We start from the raw sequence: 27637 nt of genomic DNA, 5'->3' as shown, positions 1-27637 counted from the left end.
CGAGTGATAGTTTTTGAATTAATGTTTACAGATAGTGCCATCAAGTGGCCATATAACACTATTACATCATGAATAGCAAGACAATCATTATCACTGCAAGAAATCTTGGCTAAACTCAATCTTTACATTTTATTAAATTCGCATCTCAACATTAATGAAAGAGAACCACAGTAATCTGAAATTTATTAACATTTTTTTTATTGGGTAAAATACAAGGTAGCACTTGAGTTATAATAATGAAACACTTAAACCTGAGAAATGCAAATGTGAGGTATTAATTACATCCCACATTAATTTTAATCTAGCTAACACCAACTCACTCGCATTAAAGGAATCACCTCATTATAGCAAGTCCTTCAACTACACTGTCACTCATGTTATTTACACAAATTACTAATGCTAAAGGATGCTGGTGAGTCAGTCCCAACAGCGCCGGGACTGCCTTCAATAACTAAATCTTATGGCAATACTGGTAATCCAAACGTACTTTAAAGCATGGTGAGAGCAAGCTTGACAGCAAATTCCTCTTGAATGGCCTCAATGCTATCACTCTGTTTTTTTCAGGGTATGGAAAAGTCACACAATAATCATACTCATCACTGTCAATGCAGCCAAACATCAGCCCACTCTGGTGTCAATCTGGGTGTGAGCTCCCTCTGCAGGGCTGGAGTATGTGGTGCTGGTGATGTTTCTGTAGCGCTGCCCTGGCTGTGTGAGGACGAGTAATCACTGGTCTGTCCAGGAGTTTGGACATCTGAGGAGTGTGAAGGTGCTTGTCACCAGACTTCACAATGGATAAGTCCATGTCCGCACTGTAAGAATGGGAACGTGAAGGAAATGTGAAGAATAAAGTTCTATATTCTCTCAATTCAAACAGCAAAAGCAGAATATTAATCTATTATGTTTATGCTGTATAAATACATATACTTTTGATACACCGATATACAAACGTATATCTTAAAAATGTCATACCATGAATCCACAAGCCCTTCACCCATCGCATTCGTTGGTGGCCGGCTAGGTATGTGTGCAGCCTGGGGTAACAAAGGCACACAGGTCCTGGTCACATGCTGGATCTTCTGGAGTGTCCGGTCTGTGTCTCCTGCTGTTGTACCTGTCCTGTGGGAGCTCCCTACTCTGCTGGAATCAGCTGAATGTTCTGATTTGGCCTGGCTGAGTCGAAGCCTACGTGCACGAATCCCTTGTAGGTTCCGACTACCAGAAGCTGTTGTGGCACTGACAGGGGGAGAAGGGGACAGCGTGATGTCTGAGGACAGGGACAGTTGAGCCATGTCAGGGGATAAGGCTTCTCTGTGATACAGGTCTGAAAGCAAAATCATTACAAAAGGTTCAGTGACTGCCATCAATGTCTGTTATCTGCTGGTTTATAATAATTTGTTATGTCTGTTTTGGACCATAATAGCAGGGCCAGCCCTATAATCATGAATGTCACTGACTGACTGAGTGATCATAATTCCAGCATTGGTCAGCTGAATGCCACGTGACTGGGTTGGAGTAACCCCACTGGCCGTTGTTCTTTGAAAAATTAATTGATGCAAACAGTTTCTACTAGGGAAGCCTTTATATCATGCAGTAGAGCATTTGATGTGTACCGATGTGGGCTCGGTTCAGTTTGGTTTGCTGAGACCACCTCTCAAAGTGCGCTTCAAGTTTGCGTTGCGGTTTGTTTAACCTATGCATTGTAAACACAAAACGCTCCATGTTCGCTTTGCCTTTTGCCATTGTAACCATGGCCACTGGTAGCGATAGCAAGACTGGTGGACGAGTGGTAGTTTAAAGGAAATAACTATAATAAATAACTACTGTGCTTCTCCAGATATAGAACGAACACATCAAACAATAACTGTCCTCAAACCGGCTGACACAAGGAAGAATGCAAATAGCCTATGACGCAGTCTAGTCATATACTATTTATTGAGCTAATCTTGTTATCTTATAGTAGATGTTCTTGTCGAAGGACTACCATCATCATTCTATATTCTCTCACATTCCCAGTCTTTTTTATAAGCAACAGGAAGCACATTCATTCAATGAGTATTCACCTGGGGAAAGAGACATGAATGAGGAATCTGATGAGGCAGTATAGAGGCTTTCACTGTGCTTCTCGTCTCCATGTTCTCCATCACTACTGTCATTCCTCATACCACCAAAACCTTCCTCTTCATCATCTCCTTCCTCCTCTTCTTTATCATTGTGCTCAATGACCAGGACCTGCGGTAATCTTTCTGTCTCTATGGCCTGGAGACGCCTGTAAAACAAAGTAGAAGGACACTGGTTGTATAGGTTGTATTGGTTGGTCTGTCGTGGCAAGAGGTTAAGAATCAGTTTATATAATATAGTATGTTTCCAGCTTAAGAAAAAGAGAGAAGGAGAGCTGTGTAAGTACTTAGTACCTGCTGTGCTGCTCCTTCCAAGCTCTAAGCTCAGCGAACACATCACCACGTTCTCTAGCATCAGGCTCCTCAAGGTCGTACGTGTGCTCTGGTATATGGATGGGCAGGTCACAGGGGGTGAAAATAGTCCTGGTGGGTGCCGTCTGTGAGCCAGAAGAGAGGGAGAATGAGCATGACGTTAGGAGAGGATGCTTGGAAAGACAATATTAGAGTAGAGGCCTAAAAGTTGAGAACATCAATTATGAATATACACCTGGGTAATGGTCAGACAGAGAGAGAGCAAACACAACAGGGGTAGGCTTAACAGGAGGTAAGAAGAAAACAGAGAGTGACAGCAGCGGTGTAACAGATCACATGGTGTTGGCAGTGAGAGCCCCATCTGTCAAGTCCCTCTGACACTGCTGCACCCCTCACACATCTCCATCCCCCGCGTCCTTCCACCACTGCGCCGGTCCTCTCAGGTTTCTAATAATTAGCTCTCTCTGTTTATACTGACATGATATTAAAGAGATGTGCCAGACAGCCATAATGGCCTGTCAAAGCCCGTAGAGCTTGTTCTTTTCAGTGAACACTAAATGCTCTGCTGTATGGGAAATATTGTTCAAGAAATGATGGATTGGTGCAGGTTAATTTGATAGCTAATTAACGGAGATCTGTTTAACAAAATATTTTTTCACTGAATTGAAGGAATTCTGTTGTTCAACACACACCACATACCCTCAGCTTCTCTCGCCTCGCTCGAATAGCCTGGACTGGGTTTCCACAGAACAGGATTTTACCAGCTCCTTCAAAAATCAACAGATTAGAGAGGGATTTCAGAAAATCTTAGACTTTTATGACAAATAAGTCCTCTTGGGGGCACTGTTGAGTAAAGACTGCTGTTGAGAGTCTTAACCATGTGTCATGATACTGGTTTCTGCTTCCACTGCTGCTAGATCTGAGTCTGCAGAACCAGGTCTGGATCCAGGAGAGGACAGAACTCCAGGCCTGGTTAGTGACATGGGTCTGGAGCCAGTGTGGGGTCTGGAGCCCGCTGACGAGAGCGGCCAGACACAGGAGCGGCTGGAAGCAGGGCGCCTGGCTGAGCTGGGTCTGCTATAAGGACACACACTGTCTGCTGTCTCCCCTACAAAGACAAAAGTGAGTGGCCCATTAAATACACCAGTGTAATTAACTGGTCTGGGTTGACTGACTCAAAACAACGTATACATACACACACCGTCTTCAGTAGCACCCTGAGAGGAGTTGCGGTCTCTGATGGAGTTTCGGAGAATGGCCCAGTCTTCTCCCATGGTGCTGCTGCAGCTCAGCCCATCCTCCTCCACCCTTACATCGTCTAGGTAATGTAGCTGAGGGACTAACTCCCTCACTGCAGCCCGATATCTATAGTCTGCAGTCTGGGTAGGAGAGAAGAGGAAAGAGAGAGAAAGAGTGAAATGTAGAGGAGAGACGGGTGTTTGAAAAATGGACAAAGAGGGAGAAGAGGCAGACTGTGACTTTACATCATGTTACACCTTGGTATAAAAACTGGACAAAAGAATTACGACCGATACTTTTAGAGACATGCACTTTAGGTTAAAGAACCGGTGTGTAAGATTTAGTGGCATCTAACAGTGAAGCTTTTCAAGCATGTAGGTGAACCAACGTGACTTTCAGGTAATGTGGTGGTGCAGCATGGCGGACTCCATGGAACTGAACCCACTCCCAATGTACATGTGAGAGGTTAATTCTAAGCTAATTACAGGTGATTGTACACTAATGAAAACATAACAATGAATATTATCTTCCAATTCTGCCAATAGATCCCGCTAAATCCTACACACTTGTCCAGTAAAAAAAAATATAGGTGTAATGTGTAGAAATTGATGCAATGTGTAAAAAATGCAGAATGTGAATCGTGCCAGACATAGGTAGCTAATGGGGAACTTATAAAGTGAACTATAAAACATATTATTTAAAACATCTTATTATTTCAGATGAATGGTATGTACAGTATGTATCCTTTTGTGCACTGAAAGCCATGAATGCATTATGTAACTGGCTTTTGTAGGACCGCCTAGTGTATGAAAATATCACTAATGCATATATTCCTGTTGTGGCCATGCAGTGGATACAGTTTATGTGCTAGTTAAAATGATATAAAAGAGTTGCTGCCGCTCAACATGCCGCATTGGTTCTGAGTTCATCGATGACTAATCTAATGAATAGACTACTCAGATGTGTGCTTGACATCAACTGATCCACTTAATGATGTGCTTGGTACTCCACTTGGCTCCAAAAAATGGAATCATGCAATTCTGCAATTCTAATCTAAATTAGATTCCATTATACCCAAAGTGCTTTGTAATTTAGCTATGCTAAATAATGCATAACTATATAATATGGGCTACAACGATGCCCCACAAATGATAAAGAACCAGGATAAGTTGTAAAGGAGATGTCAGGGGACTCTGACATCAGCATTTTGACCCACATTAAAAAAGTGCTGATTTATAAAGTCAACCAAACCATGGTTACGCTAGCAGTCCTAACATAGGACAGTGCTGATGTGTCAATAGTTATTACATTAAGAAGGCATATTGGCCATCTTCATGATATCTTTTTGCACTTGTTTTTACCATTATGATTCTTTAATACATCTATGGAACCTAGCGTATTCACATTGAGGGAAACTACATAAAGCTATGCAGGTTAATAACTAGTGCTACTGAAGTCCACAATGGGCACTTTGCACTGAGGTCTGGTCTTTTATCACCACACAGAGAGAGACAGAGAGGAAGAGAGAGAGAGCAGAGAGAGAGTCCAGTAAATCACTGAGCTACCAAGCGATCAATTTAGAGCATGGCACTCCTGTCCTTCACCAAACCACACAGATGCAGTGAATGAAAAAGGGAGAGAAAGGCTGGCAAGGAGGAAACGAAAGAGAAAAGAGGAGGAGAATGAGGGCTGAGTGAGAGGAAGTAAGCGGATATGTGTGTGTGTGTGTGTGTGTTTGTGTGTGCGTGTGCGTGTGTGTGTGTGTGGTGGAGCAAGAGGAGTGATAGTTTGGCAAGAGAGCAAACCCAAGACCCCCTCAGTCACTACAAAGCACAGGCCTAATGCATATTCAGCTCAGCATCTCCCCTCATTGCCCTAGTTTTCTAATTAATGCTCGGCTGGTGGGTGTAAATAAACACATTCACAGTGGCCCAAAAAAATAAAAGCACACTGTGTCTCAAATCCATGGAAGGTGCAAATGCAGCTTCTACCCTGTATGTCACTGAATTGGTCTGGGGTGAACTGCTTTATGTACTGGACATTTACATGACATTAATTAGTTATTAGCCAGTTTTAAAAGAGATCCAATACTCACTGTAATGTAATCATAAAACAATACGTCTGTGTCATGGTGTCTCCACAGAAGAGTGTGTCAGTTATGTGGCTGTTATGTTTGATTATTTTGATGCCTCCTGCTCTCCCACTGTCCTGTCTGGTGTGTTGAAGACCCAGATACAGGGCGGTGAGATCACACAGATACTTTCATGTCTCAGCACACGCTAATTACATTTTAGCCATTATCTGACAAAGCTGTGAGGGCTTACGGCGCTCTAGCCCTGGAGACACAACTAACTGAATGATACCTACATCAGACCCACGAGTTGCATTTGCAAGTTGGCTTTTACAACATCAATTGAATACAACACTTCCTCTTCAGGAACTCTGCCCAGAGTTTATTCACCTCCGTTCTCTGGTTTGCCAAATTGCTGTGACTCTGACCCTTGCACTACTTCGTACTGGTTCTTTCAAGTTGCATGAATCCAGGATTTTCAGTGTACTCTCTTAATATCATAATTGTAATCTGGATACACATGAGAACACATAAAAACACACATATCTCCATGAGATATTCTTTTTGTCTTGTTATTCTTTCATTAACACCCTTGAATGATGACACAATTGCTGGTCATGACAACAAGGAGTCTGACAGGTGCAGACAGATATCTGTTTTACCTTATTCAAGCAGAAACTCTTTTCACAGGTGGTGACAAATGTGTATTATTTAGTTTTATGTACAACATGAGCAGAACTTTACCCTACCTGAGTAGCCGTGGGGTTCGGTCGCACACACACAGGATTTCCCTCCAGCGTGAGTGTCTGGAGTTTGCCACACAATCCCAGATACTGGACCTGGACTAAGTCATCCACATCATTCCCCTCCAGATCTAACAGCTGCAGGTTATCCAGCATGCCAACCTGACTCAGATCTGACACAGTGTTATAGGCCACGTACAACTCCTGAGAACAGGGAAATTAAGTACAGATAGTGTGGATTGTCAGGAAAAAAAGGAAATGGAGAGAGAAAGGAGATGTGATTAGACAAATAGAAAAACCAGCAGACACAAAATGTATTACACAGAGAAAGACTCAGTAAGAAAGGGAACATGTCAGACACACAGGCAGTTATCTTACAAAGAGCCAGAGAGACAGATATGAAACCTTCCCATCTCACCGAGATTTGGATCTTAAGATCACAAGACCTCTGATTGCTAATCAACAGCTATTCTAACATTAGAAAATTAGAACATTTCAGTATATGCTGTATAGATATGGATATGGCCTGTGGTAATCCCACTGTAATTTGTCACCAGTGCAACATGACAAATGGAAATAATGAAACAAATTTAAAAACCAAAATGAGAAAGACATTTGCTGAGTTGTTAAATTATCTCTCCACAGAGCCATCTGTAACCTTTAAAGTCTACCTTAAGAGAAGAAAAAGTAGAAATGCCATCTAGGTCTTGTAGGCAGCAGTGAGACATCCACAGCACCTGCAGGTGGGAAAGGGTGGTTCCCAGGTCTCTAAAGAGATAAAATAGAATAAATTTGATTTAAGAAGCATGGGAAGGGAGTTACACAACACTATGAATCATGACAAAGACTATCCAGTCCCTTGGCCACTGAAGCTTGAAGCCCCTTTCTCTTCCCCACATGCAGGCCTCTCTTCTGCCTCCCACTTGTCTCTACAGCAGAGGCCTGCTCTGACCCTTCCAGCAGAGGCTCATTCAGTATATCTACAACCCTGTTACACCCTCTCCACTACAGCTCCCACAGCCCAGAGCAGGAAATGCTATCAGAGGCAGTGCACGTCCGGCTGGCTCTGCTCTGCTACTCTCAGGGTGGAGCAGACAGCTCCCTATCTTTCTGTTGTACTCTCTTCTCCCTCAGCAGTCTCTTGAGTAACAATTCTCCACCTGTCCTGTTATGAGGACAATTTACAATCTGTGTGTTTGTGTGTCTAATCCTGGAGGTTTATTTATTTTTCTTCCAATTTTGATGACACTGCTATAGCTGCAATCAAAGTGGAAACTGCATATTTCCTGTCTTTTTTTTCTGGGACTGTCCAAATGGATGAATCTGAAAGCTGATATGCCACAAACCCCTCTGTCTCCTATTGTGAGGCAGGTGAGTGAACCTGTTCTCCATGTGTATCTATCTCTAAGAATCTACTAAACAAAACATCTGTTGGCATCTGGTTTACAAGCTTCAATGTGCATCTTCCATACAGAAACACTGTATTACAAGTCCCTGTTGGAAAACCTTGGCTGAAGCAGAACAGTGCTCTACACCTGCACTTCAATCACACTGCACTTTTTCTGGCCTGCCTTTCTGCTTCAAGGACTGTCTTTTTTATGGCTTCCAAATCCTCTCGCTAAAGAGTGTCTTGTAGCACACATGTGACCAGTGTAAAGCATGACAGTAATCCCAATGGGTTCATCGCTGCTCAAGGTCAAGTTACAGTTCTCTTTGAGAAAAGACCTGGACAAACTTGCTTTGTTTCTAAACATAAGCTAAAAATGAAATGCGTTCTACTATGACAGGAATTAAAAAACCAGTAGCACAAATTCAGTTTTGTTCAACTTTGCATTTTACTTTTGGTTTCAGGATTTGCAGCTTCTTGAGAAATCTGTAATATTCCATGAGCTAATGTCGACATTGTATGAGTGTTCATGTATGTGTGTTTCTTAGAAGTTGTTTTTCAAGGACTAGGAAAAAAACAAAAAGACAGTATTTATGTTATGCAACTTTGCGCTTACCTTACTGACATGATCATGCTTTTGTTCATTTTCAGCTGCACCAGTTTAGGCAAGAAGGCACCTAGAAGATCATCAGATAAACAAAACCATCTCTCTCTACTTCACGTCATAGTGCCATAGGTTCAATTCCAAATGCACCACATCATGTATTCAACCTAAATTAGCTAAGAGGTGTAGCATCTATAAAGGTGGGCATGACTCACACATTTACAAACAACACTGTGTCATGCCTACACATGCCTCGTTGTGCAATCCAGGATTCTCTGAGGACAGATGTGACCATAATGAATAAGTTCCTCAATCATTATCAGTTCATTCTTACCGTCAGGTTAGCACACCTGACAGGAAATCACTGTATTTAAATAAAATACAAGTCACTAAGTGTGTGGTCATGTTTGCATAAGGAACACTAGATGTAAAGAAATAAAACCAATGCCAATGACAAACAGTGAGCTGTAATAACAACACCTTTTACCTGTGCAATAATGTTTGAAATAGTAAGCCATGATTAACCTTTATAAATGCCTTGTTGTACTGTATATCTTACCAAAGTTACCCAGTGTGTTTTCTTGTGTGTCTACGCAGATCTCCAGCGAGGTCACATGAGAGAGGTCCCGAGTTCCACACAGCGATTTCTGTGAGGAACGTAAATTATCAGTACAACAGTTGACCTCTGACTGGCATACCGAACTGGATTTTGTCATTACTTGATCATTATTCAATATTTACCTAAGACATACACCTATGACTTTGATGTAACAAATTATGTGAAGCATGTGGTGTGAAATAATTCTGTCTGCCTACCTCACCTTGAAACAGCAATCTGCACAGCCTGTGCTGCCACAATACGCACATAATAATAATACAGACAGGATGCATACAGTAAATGTAACATCTTATCTCCATGCTGACATGTCCATTGTCATCCATCAACCCAAGTCTCCACAAATAACTTGCAATTAAGTTATGTTAAACACATAGACTAACCACATGAATCAAAGAAAGACAAAGGAGAGTAGGGTGTATCAGTGGGATGAATACTGACTGTCTCCTTAGGTACTCCTGAGAACTTACCAGCCTTTCTGGAGAGAGGTAAAGCTCCACTGCTGTCTCTGAGTCTTCACATGCTTTTGTGGCAGGAGTTGGGTTGACAAGGCCTGATCCACTTAGCTCAGTCACCAGGACCCGTGCTGTACCAGGCCGAACCTCCTCGGGTACAGACCCATGACAGCAGCTCATCTCTCACGGCTACCTGAAATGAACAATATGAAAGTGTCTTGGTCGAATGTCTTTCTGAGAAAGATAAAATACTAAGTACTACTAAAAGTAGGAATCTATATCTATATTATCTAAATAGCATTAAATATGCTAATCTTACTAGCATTAAATTAGCTAACAAACTAGCGTTGTCTATTTTGGACAAATGTTGACATAATGCGGAAGGAAATTTATTCTAGTTTCAGCTAATCCCAACAAAATGTACTTCCAAAGGAATATTACACTGTAATGTTGCCTAGAATACATTTTACCTGTTGCAGGAAACTATAGTTTAGAGAGAAAGTCTACACATTTTACAGAAAGCAAAAGTTTGCCTGACAACCACACACGACTTCCTGGATACGGCACTGAGAGACCCGTGGCTCCCTGGGAAATGTAGTGCACATGAAACAGGTGTCGTTGAGTAACACGTTTTCAGTACAATCCTGGAAGGTAGCACCTAGCTAATGGGTTATCCAATATTGCTACTGTTATCAAAGATGAATTTATAAAGCTGTGTTTCTCCTACCATAACGACCTGAACTGTCTCTGCTTTAACCTGCCGACGGTGGTCTGGTGTTGCCTTCAAATGTTCGTTGTAATCTCTGGGTGTGGGAATGTAAGTTTTCGAATTCACGTGGTCGCTATTATGATCATTTCAATGGAAGAAAAAAATGTATGTGTCACAACAATAATTTTCTTGGTGTCTGTTTGTCTAAATTATGCAACAGAGCTACTTTTATGATGTAATGTCATAATATATGTACTCATATGTATGTATAATATACTGCACATGCTGGGCCTTTTATGCTGATTCTGATTTCTTTTATAGACTAAATGTCGTAAAATGTGACTGTTTTAGACAAATATGAATAAGTAAATTATAAAGGATTCAATATTTTCTACCAGAAGTCCATCAGTGAAGAGAGAGGTTATTATAAAAACACTGACGCCATAATGAGATCAAACTTTGTAATTAAATTAATACACGAAATTTTGCATTTTGTGATTTAAAAAAAAAAAGAAAGATCAGACAATGTAAGAGCGTTTTGCTGATGGTTAGTGTTTTCAGGTGGGTGGGGTTGTGCTTGCGGAATTTGGACCTATGACCTCAGTATTTTTAAATCCTACTGTTTCTATAATCTAATAAAACATGTCTTCGTCACTACATTCAAATGTTTGCAAGGAGGTCTTGTCCGTCACATTTAAGTGACAGATAGGAAATTGTAAACTGTGATTATCTAGTAAACACTGGACGGGTCAGCTGGTCTTCATGACGGGAGTGGATATTTTTCCGACAGCGTGTGAATGCAGCAGTAACATGCATGGTAACCGGGGCGGTTCTATGTTTGATAGAGCTGGGCGTGGGCTCTATACTCCTCATCCCCTCGCCTCTCCTCTCTCTGTGGAAGCACATTGTTCAACGCGGGCTCATTTTACCCACAACCAATGAATGCCTTGGTGCATTTTACCTATTGAAAATTAAACACTCACTGGGAGAGAATAAGGTGCAGATATCCGAAGACGGCGGGAAGCAGACCAAGAACATTTTGTTTCCTCCTGATAATAGCTGAGAGGCAACAGATTTGAAAGATTTTTTCTTCTTCTCCGGTAGACGAAACGTCGCTCTTGTCGCTAATTAGACGCCTGCTTGTTGTAAGTATGCAGTGCACATTCCTGTGTCCGAAATATGTCGGCAGCGACTGTATTTGTTTAATGTTAAGTCCGCTTTTGAAATGCTTTCAGTGTTTTGGACACCGCTGGAGATTGCGGTCCACTGTTTAAACATGTTAGCTAGCGATCATAACATTTTAATTCACGCCCGGCGAGCTTTAACGTTGTCTGCCGAGCTGAACAACTCATGCTTGCTTTTTCAGCCCTGGCCACATGTATGGGGAATTACAAAGGGTATGGATATTGCCTACACTTCTTTTTTTTTTTTTAAATGGTCTATTTTGATAAACAGTCTCTTTGAGTTCGGGTATTGAAACTTGGTTATGGAGGAATCTCATTAGACGGCCGTGGATTTCCCCGTCTTCTCAGTTTGAAAAAGAAACCGAAGGTACTAAAATGAACATGGTTATAGTGGCGAAATGACTTTCTGCGGCCTGTATTTTTGTCCATTGTAAAGACAATCTTGAGTATAAAGGTTGCTGCTGCCGATAGTGGCCACAGACAAGAAGGGTGACGCCCCGTCATACTGAGTAAAAACCGAATGTATCACTGCGGAAGTTAGATTCCATTACAAGGCATTTATAAAGCTGACATGGAATAATTTCTACTCTGGAAGCTGTCTGTTAAAACTGTTTTCTAAGTTGAAAAGGAAAAAGAAGGCAAAGACAGTACTTATATCTGATTGGCCTTCACTCAAATTATGGTCACAGAGACTGCTATACAGGAGGAGAAACATTTAACTCATCCCAAACAGACACAATTAATTTTAGTCATCATAAAAAGTAGATTAAAAACATTTCAGTGAGAACACAAAGCATGAGATTGCCTTTTTGATGGCTTTTTTGGCATGTAATTGTCACTGACTGCTGTTCATGTCTTATTTTAATCACCACAATATAACTGTGGCTGATAAAAAGCATCATATGTGACATCACACATAATGTCCACATAGTTTTTTATCATGATGATATAGGATGGAGTACATTAAGGAGGTTCAGTGTTACTATTTTGAATTTGACATCAGCATCTGTTGCGTTCAGTGTCAAGGTAAGAATTGAGGCAGCTGGGAAACAGCTGGAGGTAGTGCAGTTAGTGATGAAGGTGAGAGCTTTCTCCGAACAGCTGAAGCCTGGGTGCTGCCCATATTCAAGCCAAAATAAGAGTGACTCTTTTAGATGCCACAGTTTTACAAATGAGTACTTTTGATACTGCTTTCTTTATAGCTATTTACTTAAATGTTTAATGTGCAGTGTGAGGCTTGGAAATGACACAGGACAGGCAAGTGTATACATGCGAGGAGATTTTTTTAGTTGTTTTTGTTTGGGTTTCTTTGGGAAACTGATTGGGATCTTCTGCAGGTTAACTTGCAGCTTTGTTTACATGACCCACAATATGCTTTCTGTGCACTTCTCTGCTTTCACGTGCCACTCGAACACAAACTAAAAAAACTGGACAAGATTCACTCATTCCTCTGACTGGCAAAAAAAAAAAAAAAGACCACTGATGAGTTTCGGGGTGTTTGGTGTCTGATGATAAGCCTCATGGCTCCTCTAACTGGCAGGCCTTTGTGTGGAGGTCAGCTGGCTTTTTCATCTCTGCTGCCTCCACTGTCTCACCCAGCCTGACAAGCTAAAATGATGACCCAGTAGGGAAAAGGTCACTTGGACTCCAGTGCCTTTAAGAGCAGTTTGTGTAATCGTTCACACACTTACTCTCTCACATGTGCTCAGAAACTCTCCATCTAGGCCTACATGTTTGTACGGGAGAAAATGTTGAGACTAGGAATAGTTTCTCTAAGATTCTCCTTGGGGAGAATTACATGAGGACTGTCTTGGATAATTATTAAATGGATGGTATTGTTTGAAATGTATTATAGTCTAACAACTAGATTCATCAGATAGACTTTATGATGAAGAATCACTTTAAGCCCTCACTAGCTTGTGTTTCATTGGCCTCCGAGAGCAGGATAGTCATTCTTCACATGCTGGTCAACACGTATGCTTGGATGCTGTTTAGGGGGATGATGTCATTGGTGAGCAGTGGGAGGGTGCGGTGGGCTATCGAGGCTCTATGATGGGTCTTGGAGTCTCAGTATTCGACTGTGATACCTCCCTAGAGAGGGTCTCCTTACCATCATCGCTCCATTAAAAATCTATTATCTCTGCAGTGGGCTTGTGGCTCTGCCAGTATGGATTCTTTAACCAATTAAGCACTTTAATGGAGAGCAGAATGCATGTCAAGGAAGATGGCCAATCATGTGCCCTCCTTCTACTTGTGTGTTGAGGTGATGGGGTTGTTTTCCAGGTTGGGAGGAGTCACAGAAAAAGTGAAAAGAGGTTTTTCCGACTAGTTATAGCAGCCATACAGCTGAATTAGCTCGGAAAATGCAGGAGAATGTTGAGCATTTTCATTATTGATTTCTTAATTTATTTTTTCAGTTTCCAGGTCAGCCCCTCCCTCCTGTGGCTGGCTGTGCCCTTGGCATACAGTAAGAGTAGCCCTCTCACTCCCTCGCCCTCAGCCACTCTCCTCCCATCACCCCTCTTGCTGCTCTGTGCTCGCACCCTCCGTAAGCTGTCATGTAAGATTATCCTCTTGGTCCAGGCGGGGCTCTAGGGTTTCAAAACGAACTGTTAATTTCCCAGGCTGGAGGTGGCGAGCTATAAATAACCTTAAACACAGACATACTGTGTAGTGCTTCATGATCGGAAAGGGAGCAGCCATGCAACGATTTGGGGGACTTGGGAAGGGATAGGTCACCAACTTGTAGACAAGTCGGCAGCTATTGCCTGCCTCAGAGTTATGCATGTAAACAGTGTTTGAAGGAAGCTTTCTCTGTTATACTTATAGCACTTTGCAATAGGATTGTCAGATATGTACAATTTAAAAAAAGGGAAAAAAGTGGCTAGACATATTTGTGTGTGTTTTTTTTTTTTTAATAACCAAATTTTATTCAATAATCTGCATATACAGTATTACAGATTCAAGTTTTTAGACCATAATATCCCCCAATTCTCCAAACTTACCCCGCTCCCAGTAATACCTTCCTTCATAGAACCAAAGTAAGTAAGTAAGAAAGACAAAATATTTTTGAAAAAGGAGAATGGACAACTGGCCTTACACAAAATCAACACATCAAGCTAACCCAGTTTAAGGATTGCCTGCACCCCAAAACGTCACAGTCCAAAATGCATATACCTATACATTGTTAGATCTGCACACATTAACCACTCATACACACTGAGCACTTGGTGTACCTACGTACACACAGTTGAATCTACATCCAGTCATGTTTCCCACACTCTAGTCCAATGGAATAGATTGCGTTGATTCCAAGTGAGAGATGAGAGGCTGCCAATGTTGGTAGAATTTTTCAGCTGAGCCACTGATGATAAAATTTGATCTTTTCCAATTTCAGAAATCATTGTGATTTTGTGCATGTTTTTATTGGATATTATTGTTATTATTACTTTGTGTGTGCGTGTGAGTACATATGCAAATGTGGCCAACTGTTGCACATCTGGGGCAATTACGGACTGCACAGGTTAACCATGCACTAATACTGTACTGTACAATATGAAAATGGGCAGTGAAGAGATATATGCGGGTGTGGCACTGTTATAGGGGTAGGATAACCATCTGTGTGCACAGAACAGAAAAAGTTAGACAAGAAGTTCTTATGCTCGGCCCCTATGTGTGGATGAAATATGTAAAAAGATTGATGTTCACCGGTGATTGTGATCCCTAGCGGCTGCATTCTCATCCCTCCTCTCTATCTGCACAAAGACCAGCTCAGTGTGAGTCCCTCCTGACAACAAGTGGCTCTGAAAGAAAGTGACAGCATCTCTATCAATGATTAATTTTCCTATTCATCTCCATATGTATGTTTGGATTATTAATCAGCTGCTGACATGGCCTAGTTTGAGAGGAGATGGCACGGTTGTCTGTTTTCCTTCCTCTAGTCTCCCGGTAGTGGGCACGGGTGTGTTGAATTTGCATTTTAGGCTGTTAATTCCAATCGCTTGGCAGGTGTACACTTGAGATGTGGTTACATAGAAGAAACATGGTAACCAACCATGTCAGAATCTGGAGAGTGGTGGGTGTTTGTGAGAGTGTAGGTGTCATTCGTGTGTGTGTATCCTACATTTTCATACATTTGTGTGTGTGTGTGTCCTACATTATCCATCTTTACTACTCACAAGTTCAATTCAGTGTGCTTTATTGGCATGAAGCCAGTAAATATGACTAATATTACATTGGCTGTTACTGTCAGACAAAGGATCAATGTGTAGGGAAATCAAGGTCAGCTGACTAAGGATGAGGTGAAGAATCTGTTGGTGTGGTTGTTTATAGAAAAACATGGCAGAGATGATTTAAATATTCTTCAGACAAAAATGCTGACTCGTTCTTGCCATCCTGCCCATTTGGCCAGCACGTGATGTTATCCTGTCACCTGTATCTACCAGACTGGAATGGGAATGACATTGTGAAGACAGATTTCACAAACTTCTTGTAATCCATGCTAATGTTAAAACCATCACTTGATTAATCACTTAGTCCATCAACAGAGAATGTATCAATTTTTCTGTATTTATCTGTCTAGGCCAACCAAAGTTATGTTTTTGAGGCTGATATTGATACATCAGAATAAAAAAGAAAAAGCCAAAAAACATATTCATAGAATATTTTTCTGTGTGTCTGTTCTGCAATTTTTTGTTATTTTTTTGGCTAGCATATACATGTGTTAAGCTAATCTTTGTCAGGATATTGTGATGGACATTTGTCTGCAATTTCCCAACAATTTATAGACCAAGTAATTAATTGGTTAATTGAAAAAAAAAAAGGCAATTCCTATTGATAATAGAAAGAATCAGATTTTATTTTTGTGTCCATGTTCTTACTGATATCTGTTCCCAAACACTAAAGTAGTTCATGGCGAGTCAGATTGTGAATTCTTACCCTGTCTTGAGCCTGTAGCCTTCAGCGACCGAAGGTGTTCCAGCGTCTGCCTGCCCTGTACAAGTCTTCCCTTTTCGCACAGCTGCTGTTTATTTGGTTAGAGTAGGCTCTGAGCAGCGAGGCTGGCTCTGCGGCTCGGCCTAGGTCTCTGTATTCCAGCCAGGGCGAACTGCACTGTGTACCGGGTTGATTTATTTACAGTGAGGGAAAAGGAAGTTAAATGTTTGGCCACAAGATTGAGGGGTCAGGATAATTCCCTTCCTGTTGTGCTTGAGAATTATAGCAGCGAGGGTGTTTTTACAAGGAGGCCGTTGTTGATATTGGTGATGGTGTTCATAGCTACCTGTTCCATTAAGGCGAGCAGGGGCTTACTGGATCAGGGATGTGTTGCTGGAACACGTGCGTGTCTGTGTGTGATTGAATGAGGGCAGCTAAATGGCAGTGTCTTCAGTTAACAAGTCTGCTTTTCTGCCAATCATTAACATCCGCGAGCCAGTCTGAGTCTTGGCTAATCTTAGTCTGCCCCCACATCAGCACAGTTACACACTCTTTCACAAGAGAGAAATAACACAAACAGAGGTTTTTACAGAGGTGCACTGCAGATTGTGTTCACCCAACAACCAAATCCAGAGACAAGTTTATAAGCATGTCTGTTATTTTTCTCTCATGGCTGAATTAGCTTTGTAAGTCTAGTTTGTGTGTGTTTGTAGTGTTGTCCTTTCATTAAACTTGATCAAGTGTGTGATCACAACACCTGTTACTACTCCTCTCTTTCTACAAGTCAAGTTTAAAATTCGCTCCAGCTGTGTGTGCGTGTGTGTGTGTGTGTGTGTGTGTGTGTGTGAGTGTGTGCACGTGTATATGCTCCCTGGGGAGATGAACCACAAGAGAGAGGGTGTGTATGTGTTCTGCTCAGGCTGGCTGAAACACAGCGACGAGGAGTTTGTGTAACAGAGCTACGCAGAGTGCATTTTATGTCGGGGGCGGCAGTTGGTGTCCTGAAGAAGGTAAAACAGCATATGTGACCTGCGGTGCTCATGACATCCTGACAGATTGATTACACACTGTAGCAGGTGGTGCAGGTTAGTGATTATTATTTTCTTCAGCTCACTTAAAGAACATTCAGCAAAGTGAGACACCGGCAATGAACAGACTGAGATGTTTAACCCCGTGTGAACTTCTTTTATTCTTGACTGCACCGCCTAACCAACAAGACATGAGAGAGACTGCTTTTGAGGAAGAGAGATTTTAGGTTACGCTGGGTGTTAGGTTGGACCTAGGTAGATAACAATGTCAGACAGGGCATAATATAATTCTGATGGCATTACTCTATATTCAAAATTCAAAGTATAATGGTGTGAAAACATCTGGAGCTGAACTTCATGTACAGTACTGTCAAAACCGAAAGTGGAACTAAACAGCCACTCAAGGATATTGCGATCTCTCAGGTATAGGAATCCCCAGTGATTTTCCTGTCTGTCAATAGAGATGACGTCACTGTGATGATCACCTGACAACTCATTGTTGCCGGTATGATTTCAAACTGAGGCAATAACCACCTCAGGTTGCTAAGGGCCTCAAGGCCACTTCACCTTGTGGCTGGCTATAAGTTTGGTCACACCAGCCCCAGCCTGCATATTTGATTCCTCATGATAGCTTCACGTTTTTCCAACACTGACTCATCATGTCTCTGCAGGGCTGGTATCGGGTCATTTATAGGTCATAGATTTGGTTTCTTTTTTGGTAAATTTGCAATAATCTGAGTCACATTTTGTCACTGCATGTAGTGATAACACCCATATGAACACTGTCTTTACCAGTTGACGCACCACGCCTGGAATTTCACCGGCCAGCAGACAGTGTTGTGGTGGGGGTGATGTCAGGATCCATGTCCGTGCCTTTGTATTGGCTTGTGTCTATGCATGTATGTACATGTGTGGTTCCAGCTGACTCAATAGTTAACTCTGTGAAAACATATTTGACCCAAGCTTTTCTGAAAAATTCACACATTTACTGAGCACACCTTGTGTTTGTGCTGTCAGCAGGTTGTTGATTAAGGTGTCACAACCCAACAAACTGAACCAATTTACAGCTCTTGACCTGATTTAAACAAAAAAAGAAAAACGCTCATCACAGCTAAATGATTTCAAAACCAGCTTTCAACAAATGGTTTCCTCGCTGTGAATTTCAAATACACATCTAAAGGTGAAAAATGTGGTTTGAACAACCCAAATTTCCCATTATTTTTGAGTAATTTAGCAGAATTTTTCATTCCCCTCTCCCCTCTCAAATCAAAAAACCTTAAAGTTTACCTGTTGATGTAGAAACTGCTTTACTTAACCGATTCTGTTTTCAACTACCCTAGGTCCATAAAGTGTTGCAAAGGCAGTGTTCACCTTTTTATGTTTTAGCCTTCACAAAACAGACATCTCTTGGGTTTTCTCAAGAGACTGACATGTTTCTTTAATAACATGCTGTGATTTATCGTCAGAGCATTGACTAGACCTATTAAGTGAGTTCAGTGGGTCCATAGGGGGCAACTGCAGGCACACCTGGTGTCATAAAATCCTCTTTTAGGCCACTCATTCTGTTGCTGTGGATGGATCCCTATGGGATAACCAAGGCAAACCAACAAAAACAATATGGCAATAGCCTGGCTTTGTTAGAGATAGAGAATTGATTGAACTAATTGTTGAAAGGAGAAACTGGTGCAGATGTTTGACTTTTTACACATTTTAGTTCTTTTAAATATTTCTGTTCAGCTTTTGTTATTGGTGTATTATTATGATGTTTTTAATCTGACAATTTTGGCTCTGGCATCTATCACCTTGGGTTCAAAAGAGGCATGAGTAATGTGAAGCCTGAGTGATGAGGATCAGTCTGCCAGTGTCGTGCCCCTCCTTTCTCTCCCTCGCTGCCTCCCTAGCTCTCCCTCTCATACACACTCTCTGCTGCTCACACTGAGCGGGAGAGGATTGGAACATTGAGTACCTTCAGCACATTTTTCACATTCCCCTTTGAGGGTCTCAACCTCAGCCCCCACTACACACATACACACACACACACACACTCCAACACATTCACACAAACCACTAATGTTTCTCACCCCTGGGCATTAATGACAATACGTATGTTTTGTCTGTGCCACTGGTTATGGACCGCATCATGGCAGTGCTGTGCAGTGGCAGAGAATATCTTATCAAAGCTGCTGTGTGTGTCAGTTGTTCTGGTAATGGGTGTGTGTGTGTTTTTTCTCAGTATGCTAACCTGCACCTTTTCTCTCTTCCCTTTCTTCTCTCCAGCAGTGCTGTGTGTGTGGTGAGCAGCAGCGGCAAAGATGACGGAGTATAAGCTGGTGGTGGTGGGAGCTGGAGGCGTGGGCAAGAGTGCACTCACCATTCAGCTCATCCAGAACCACTTTGTGGATGAATATGACCCCACCATAGAGGTACGGCTCTGTTCTGCATGTTCTGCACATTATTCTTGTGGGAGGCACCTCGTTTGTTGGGGTGGAAGGGTACTGAAAGGTTGAGCATATCGTTTATATATATAAAACAAAAAAAAAAAACATAAGTTCTTCCCTGCTCCCCTTTGAATTGTTGTGTGGTTGTTCACCACTTTGCACCTATGTGGTATAAGTGCATGCATTGATCTATGTGTTTTATACAAATGTCCAGACCGATGTCACTGCTGCAGAAATATTGTCCAAACCCTGAGACGAAAGCTCAGTCTAGAAACCAAGTTAATATAATTTCATTAATTGAATGCTGTGGCAAAGCTCCAAATGGTCAGGCTAAGAAAGAAATATTGACTCCGCCCTTCTTTGTAATTCTTATATTCTCATGAAAATAAGACATTGCAAAGAGAAGAGGCAAGGCAGTGAGACTGTTTTCTCCTCTCTTTACTCTTTTCCTCCCTCTCTGACTCCACTCTCTCCCTCTCTTTCTCACCACGCCTGCCTCTGGCCAGACAATGTCCTTTTTGTGTATTTGCATTCCTGGCCCCTATGCTCTAACAAACAAAGGGACGGCACTCCATGTTTTTGTGGCTGCGTGTTGGAAGGCTAAACATTGGCTCCGATGCCCTGCTCCTCTGATCCCTTGTTGTTCATTTGACCTGGAAGTGGACAGGGAATTAATAACAGATATAAATTAATACGTAGTCAATTGCCATCATATCTCTATGCCTTTGTATATATTCATGTTGCTTAAAAGCTGAGTGACCAATGCCAGGGATGTGACATCCTCAGTGATGGACTCACGGTTGCCTCAAATCCCACCTGATCTGCTCATTCACACATTCCACTGATGTCTTCAACACCTCTCTAAATGGTGGTGTTTCTTTTTCTCTGCAGGACTCATACAGGAAACAAGTAGTGATTGACGGGGAGACCTGCCTGCTGGACATCCTGGACACTGCAGGTCAGGAAGAGTACAGCGCCATGAGGGACCAGTACATGAGGACAGGGGAGGGTTTCCTGTGCGTCTTTGCCATCAACAACACCAAATCTTTTGAGGACATTCACCAGTACAGGTGTGTGTGTGTGTGTGTGTGTGTGTGTGTGTGTGTGTGTGTGTGTGTGTGTGTGTGTGTGTGTGTGTATTCAAGAAGGACGGAGAGCAGAAGGCATCACAAATCACGACATTGATATTGAGCATGTTGTGATCTATTGTTGCAGATGTGAACATGTGTATTTGCTGGTCAGGTCACAGACCAGCCAGGGTGGAGTTCTGACACAAAATCGCTTCTGTTCTGTTAGTTCTCCTCTAAGCTTCTGTGTATGTGCATTTGTATATGCAGTGTGTGTTACAGGGACTCCCATGGGTGTGTGGAGGGAGAGGGGTGTGTATACGTGTCTGTGCCAGCTCTCTGCAGTGGTGGGGTGATGTCATGCTGTAGCGTTTAACACGGCTAAAGAAAGCTTAGCCCCCAACTGGAGGATTACAGCACGATGCCAATGAAATCGATCCTGACTCAATTAGAGGAGCGAGGAGAGGTAGCACTCCCAAGGACAGGGAAGGGGAAAGGGAGGGGGGGTGGTTCAGCTGGAGATGACAGTATTCTCTCTCTTTGCCACATTCTGTCTTCCTCATCACATCAGACACCAACATGCCAATCTTGCACGTGGCAAGTAAGAGGCTGCATATTTACTTTGTCACTTCCTCTTCAGTTGTAGTGGGTTTTTGAGTTTATTACACATACATTTGTTTCACTTGCTGTAGGCCAATGTTTTGTTTTTTTTGGCTTTTTTTTACCCCTGGTATCACTGTTAAACCTTTGTGTAGTTTGTGAAAGCATGCATGGATCTTTGGCTGGATGCTAGAATAGGTGGTGGCCCAGTTAGAGCTGTTGAGTTATTTAAAGATCTGTCATCTATTTTACAGGCAAAGATTGTCTGAGGCATTTTTCCAAAACTTCCCCTCCAGTGTTGGCATGTACTGGCACTGCATGGCAGCTGCTTAAAACTGGATAGTACATCTTGATTTCATTATTATACTGTGCTCAAGAATGCATCTGGTTGAGAAGATTATATCTGCTTTTCTGGAATTTTTGATATGCCTGTTAGACTTTACCTGCGTCATCCTGAACAGGTAAACATGTCTGCTTTGACATCGAGACTCTGAGCAAGTGCGGTCATAAACATCATTAGCAGTGGTGACTGCAGATGGGGCGGGCTGACTGTAGTGGATATGTCCATGCAGTACTGTGGCTGAGGGAGAAGAAGGGCTGAGCTGATTGATCTGACCCACTCCTCTCACTCAGTTCCCCCTGGCTGCCTGGCGTTTGGCGCTGGCTGCTGTAGGGATGAGGTAATGCTGTTCGCTGCCTGCCTGTTGTCCATCCCCACCCCTCCCTCCCCTCCACCTCCCTCCTTCAGCAGTGCAGCACAGCCCAGCACCAGCGGGCCCTGGCTCTTCCTCAGGGTCCTAGAGCTCCCTGGGTGGTTGGCTCTCCAGTGGTGAAGCTGCTGTTGTTTATGAAGCTGGGAGGATTTCAAACAAGAGATACGTCACTGTGATTAAACGCAGTGCTGAGATGTATTTAGGAAACAGTCAAAGTTTTGCAAATGAAATGTCAACTATTGCAATTTCCTTGTTTTGCAATTCACAGAGAACAGATTAAACGTGTTAAGGACTCAGACGACGTTCCCATGGTGCTTGTGGGGAACAAATGTGACCTCCCAGCACGCACGGTGGACACAAGGCAAGCCCAGGAACTCGCCCGGTCCTATGGTATCCCTTACATTGAGACCTCTGCCAAGACACGACAGGTAGGTAGTGAACAAGAAGCACACACTCACGTACTGTACATGCACTGTCATGGAGGTACCATACTCTTCGTCTTTCTCTCTCTTACATTTAAAATGACTTTTTATGAACTTAAAAATCTACCTGATCCCTGCTGCATCACACTGATCAACAAGTTCTAGTGTAGGCTCTGTAATATAGTGTAGGCTCTGTAATATGTAGGCTCTGTAATATTTGTTTATGTTGTGAGATGTGTAATGGTGTGTATTCACACACATGCAGCACAGTGAATGGCCTGCGGCATGATGTGATTTGTGTTGCTGGGAACATTTTATTATGCCGCAGGCGATGACTCATAGCCAGGTTACCTTGGCTTGAGAACAGAGCTACAGTATGTGAATGGCCTCAGAAGGACAAGTCGCCACACAGCTCTGACTGTCTCTGACTCACTGTCACATTTCATGTAGGTACATACAGACTCGCACATTCATCACTGAACCTGCGGAGTGTCTGTCATTCAAACGGTGGAGTATGTAAAGAATTGAGCAATGACGTCAATCTACTCATTATGATTTCTTGATTAAGGGTGTCTGAAATGGTCAGGGTTGCTATGGTAATGTTGCAAAACCTCTCAATGGTGAGTACACCAGAGAGGTTTGATGTCAGATATAAGAGGGTGCATGCAGTGTACTCCACTTATAATTGGCCGTTGTAAGTGTCCGGATCTTGCTGTAAACTGTCTGTGTGTTTGTGTGTGTTCACAGGGAGTAGAGGACGCCTTCTACACACTGGTCAGGGAGATCAGACAGCATAAACTGAGGAAGCTGAACCCACCTGATGAGAGCGGTCAGGACTGTATGAGCTGTCGCTGTGTGGTATCATGATGCAGGTGAGACATTAAACACATTATTCTTCTTTGACAGCTACACAATGATATGGGAAGTCTCCAAATTGCTCTGTTATGCTGGAACTCCTACAGTATGTATTTTTCTGTAAATGACTACACATTCTAAGGAAAAACGAATGTGAAACAATATCTCTCCCAGTTAAACTTTGACTATGACTCAGTTTCCCCAGAAACGGCAAAATGGCACTAACATCTGTCCCTCTCTTGTGTCATTTAATTCCCCAGCTGACTGTTGCACGTTGAGGAAAATGCTACAGCGCGTAGTGGCAGCATGGACTTTAATATAGAAAGATAAAACAACTCAATGATGAAATATAAACTTTTTCAAAAAGAGGAAGATTGAAGCAAACGCTCTCAAGGAAACCACCAGAGCTGACTGAACCATAGACCTTTATGGAAAGGAGGATTTTGGATTGTTGCCGAAGTGGCTAGCTCAACTAGCCTGGTCTTGGTCCCGTTTTTTGGTCCACACGTCGACCTGTGAGCAACACCACTAATGACTCTTTGTCAACTCCAGTGTGGTCTCGCTGGGTAGCTCCACAAGTTTTCTGCTAACTTATTGTTTTCAGTCTCAACACTGGTCTTAAAGGGGGTGTCACCAACCACCCTCCCACCTTGAAAGCCTAATTCCACTCCCCGCCCGCCTGACCACTGGAAGGATTGACTGACTTAAATGGAAAAGACTGGAATGGACATTTAGTTAGCCTGACACCTCTTGCATAAACGTACATCTCCATCCCACTCTGCCCGCCTTTGGGCTTCCCTCGAATGGCTGTGTAGTCCCTTCATTATACTGAGTTCAGGGGGTGGAGGCGGACGTGGGAATGACTATAATTTGTTGTTGTTGTTTAACAGTTAGCCTAGCTGTAAAAGTCTTTGATTTTGTTTTTGATATGGAGCTTTTTTTGTGATTGGAGGATTTGAAAGTCACTTAGCACTATGTGAGAAAGGGTGTTTGTTTCTGATGGCACCTGGTTTGACATTTTTCATGACCTGCCTGATGTAGTTGGAATTCCTTTTCAGGGTAAATATTTTGAATGAAGAATATGAGGATGGATGACTTTCCAGAATGCAGCTGCCTTCTCTCCTTGCAGATGTTTCTTTGCTAAGAGTTGTCTTTGTGGAATAATAATAGTAATGGCTAGTGTACGTAGGTTCTGGTGCAATAGGATTTTTTACTGTCCAATTTACACAAAGTATTGGGAATAAACCACCTCTCATGACTATGTATTTTCCTGTTTTACTTTGGTTTAGGAAGAAGAGGTACAGTGCATGAAAATATAGTCATCATCTTTGCAGTTGCAGCTGGAGAGGTTGTCTGTAGAATAGGAGGAAAGCCCTACACTTGTACAGTTACACAGTGGCAGTGGTTTTAGATAAAGTGAGAAGTTGATTTTTCCTGCTTTCATTTCAGTAATTGTGCAGTGTATAACTCTTATTTACTACATGGTGATAACAGTTATTTTTAGATTGTGAGAATCGCTCCTTGTGGTTAATAAGGCTCAGGAATCAGGGTCCAGGAAGGTCTCCTGGAGACCAGGGTTTCACCCAGGATGTCACCAGTTAGCTTTGCAAAGTGTAACGCACAAGTCCTGCCTCAGAGTCGAACTTCACACACACCATGCTACCCTCAAACTGCTTCTCTCTCTCTCTATCTCTCTCTCTCTATCTCTCTCTCTCTGCCACCTCAGCTCTTTTCAAATGAACAATAACAGGTCAGGTGCTAATTATGTCAGAACCATATTTACTTTATGTGTGGGACTGTTGTGTGTAACAAGTGATGGATATTGGTTTTATCGGAGCGCATTGCTTTGTTTCTTAACCCTGACTAGCTTGTGCTCTCCACAACTGCATTAATTTGCTGCCTAAATGAAAAAAGACTGCTCTGTGTTTACTTGGCCTTATGTTAGCTAGTTTGTACCTCATGTATGCAGCAAGCTCTACCTGAGACAATTGTCTGTTCTGTTTGCTGCATTGTTTTATGTTTATTTGTTTGTGCAACTAAAAAAAAATATAGAATTGTGTTGAGTTTAGACATGCGCTGTACAGAATTTGAACGACAGGACAAGCCCCTAGAAACACTACACTGTTTTTTGTTTTTTTTTTTGTTTTTTTTTAAAGGGGGTTCTCTGTAAGGGCATGAATGTGATTCTGTTTAAAATGACTGAAATCCAAAACAAATTAAAGAAATTTCTGTAGACAACGCCCTGTAGAACCCAAGTTGTCTTGCTCCCATGTTCATATGACATTTCATTCCCATTACATTAAAACATATGATGGTAATTACTAGAAACAGTTACTTTTAGTCCAGATCATACTTAATCAGATTAGAGAATCGGTCATGTATGATAATGTATGGAGTTTCAGACACTACAGGCAGGTTTCAGTAACAAGCTTCAGATGCAAACCTCAAAGACATCTCAGACCTCTTAACACGAAAGATGTCAAATGTTATTTTGCCATTGTCTCTTTTCAACAGAAACAAAGTTTTTATTTTAATTGATTTGTACAGTTAAAGTGATTCTTTTTCACTTACAACATGGCTTAAAAAATATGATCAGTCTAGTTACCGTATGGATGAAAGTGGTCGAGTTTTTATCAATTAACTGTTCATTTCTCTGCTTAGAGGACGCATATGAACTGTGAATGTGTTTGGGTCTTTAGATATTGTTTGACAGAAGCCTTGTGTTTAAAATTTACAATACTGAAATAATGCAGGGGTTGGTCCCACTTTGGGCTGTGTTGTTCCTAACTTTTATTTTTCTCCCATTGTACTCGAACCTTCTAATGGAAAAAGAGCGTGGAGTTTGTAACATGTAACTACAGTCCCAATAGTAGCCTATGCTTGTCCCTGTCAATCGTTTAAACAGTACATTCATAATAATACCATAGAATTCCACAAATCTATGCATTCAAATTCCCATTGCATTAGAATATCAGTGTCATGTTTCCGCAGGGATACTCCAGCCAGCAAACCACAACAAGTATACAGGTCAGAAAACCTGGCGAGCATGACAAAGACTGTACGGACCATTGGGAGTTTTGCACAAGGATACAGTGGGCTCAAGGGCTTGTTTCTCCCCTTGCTAACTGTGGAATGGAGGTGTGGAAGGAATTTGTGAAAATGTCAACTGTTTAGCTATTTAAGATGTATTTACTCTTTGAAAATGTGGCAAAATGTATTGCAGGACAGGAATAAAGATGTCAAGATGAAACTGTGTCTTTATCCTTCAACTGTCAAACTTTCACATGACGTTCCTTTCAGGTTTGAAATTTGCTGCCACCTACAGGCGGCTCTGGAATAGGAAAAGCCTTGACAAGGAAATAAAATTCAAAACGGCTAACATGAACAGAGCTGAAATATATAGATGGTGTAGACAAATGTTTTCCCTGTTTGCCTAGCAGGATCATAATGTACGGTTAAACTGTAATTCACATAATGTGGGCAAGTACTCTGTGATGAAGGTTCAAAGGACAGTCATAAATCTTGTGTTTACAAAGGTTTTACCGTCAGCAGTGCTGTTTATGAGAAATTTTAGGTTGTACAGGTGAGCAGGCCACACCTATTTTATGATGGTACACTTCATGAAGCGTTTCAGTGTACAAATAAAAATCATTCTAAACAGTAATTTCTTCATGGATAAACTTTCTAAAATGAATAAGATTGCGTCTTGATTAATCAGTGTCTTGGTATCAGTTCTGATTGATATTTGGTAGATGTTTATCTCAATAAAACTGATACTTGATTATTAAAAGAAAAAGTGCATCACACAGAAAGTAAAACAGGTTTTGTGTGTGTGTGTGTGTGTTTGTGTGTGTGAGTTTTGGTCACTGCCAGCAACTGAAAAGGGAAGGAGGAAGCAGGGAATACTGTATAGTAGAATAAAAATAAGTTGCTCAGTGAGACATGGCATAAGACTATTACTCATTTGTAATGTTACATATTGTCTAATTATATCTGAATACATATTACATATAATATCAAACCTATTAAACTCAGTAAGGCTGAGCTAATGGTAAATATATTGGAGAACAGCCTCTCTACCAGCCTCTGTCAAACAAAAGCTACAGATCAATACGTCTTTGCAAACGTGATCATAAGTG

At 41.9% G+C, this 27637-nt stretch overlaps 2 protein-coding genes across 3 annotated transcripts; one reads left to right on the top strand and one right to left on the bottom strand.

Annotated features, from left to right (window-relative positions):
* Positions 1–110: 110 nt before the first annotated feature.
* lrrc56 (leucine rich repeat containing 56) lies at positions 111–16529 on the bottom strand. The gene is made up of 13 exons (XM_087176424.1): positions 16379–16529; positions 9563–9740; positions 9036–9123; positions 8489–8549; positions 7157–7253; positions 6492–6689; positions 3634–3811; positions 3310–3540; positions 3132–3199; positions 2415–2557; positions 2064–2269; positions 973–1324; positions 111–812 (listed from the first exon to the last, which is right to left on the bottom strand). The coding sequence occupies exons 2-13, from the start codon at positions 9725–9727 to the stop codon at positions 635–637; spliced, it is 1965 nt and encodes a 654-aa protein (XP_087032550.1). The 5' UTR covers positions 9728–9740; positions 16379–16529; the 3' UTR covers positions 111–634.
* On the top strand, positions 11145–26748 carry hrasa (HRas proto-oncogene, GTPase a). Of its 2 annotated transcripts, none has more exons than XM_023415501.2 (6): positions 11145–11401; positions 19684–19826; positions 20733–20911; positions 22490–22649; positions 23391–23515; positions 23759–26748. In XM_023415501.2, exons 2-5 carry the CDS (start codon positions 19716–19718, stop codon positions 23508–23510), a joined length of 570 nt encoding a protein of 189 aa, XP_023271269.1. In that variant the 5' UTR covers positions 11145–11401; positions 19684–19715; the 3' UTR covers positions 23511–23515; positions 23759–26748. The 2 variants fall into 2 exon arrangements, with proteins under 2 accessions (XP_023271269.1, XP_023271268.1); XM_023415500.2 differs by having other exon boundaries at positions 11146–11401; positions 19681–19826.
* The last annotated feature ends 889 nt before the right edge of the window (positions 26749–27637 follow it).

This window comes from Seriola lalandi, unplaced genomic scaffold (assembly GCF_002814215.2).
Source record: "Seriola lalandi dorsalis isolate HSWRI2012SDOR001 ecotype SW California unplaced genomic scaffold, Sedor1 jcf7180002054553, whole genome shotgun sequence".
NCBI lineage: Eukaryota > Metazoa > Chordata > Actinopteri > Carangiformes > Carangidae > Seriola > Seriola lalandi.
This window is presented reverse-complemented; position numbering and strand designations above follow the sequence as displayed.

Bases quoted from the DNA above. Each gene is read 5' to 3' on its own strand.
- hrasa (XM_023415501.2), top strand. From the start codon at position 19,716: ATGACGGAGTATAAGCTGGTGGTGGTGGGAGCTGGAGGCGTGGGCAAG. The intron at 19,827-20,732 runs GTACGGCTCTGT...TTTTCTCTGCAG, and splicing joins AATATGACCCCACCATAGAG to GACTCATACAGGAAACAAGT. The intron at 20,912-22,489 runs GTGTGTGTGTGT...TGCAATTCACAG, and splicing joins GAGGACATTCACCAGTACAG to AGAACAGATTAAACGTGTTA.
- lrrc56 (XM_087176424.1), bottom strand. From the start codon at position 9,727: ATGAGCTGCTGTCATGGGTCTGTACCCGAGGAGGTTCGGCCTGGTACA. The intron at 3,812-6,491 runs GTAGGGTAAAGT...TCTCCTACCCAG, and splicing joins CGAACCCCACGGCTACTCAG to ACTGCAGACTATAGATATCG. The intron at 3,541-3,633 runs GTGTGTGTATGT...TTGTCTTTGTAG, and splicing joins TCAGGGTGCTACTGAAGACG to GGGAGACAGCAGACAGTGTG.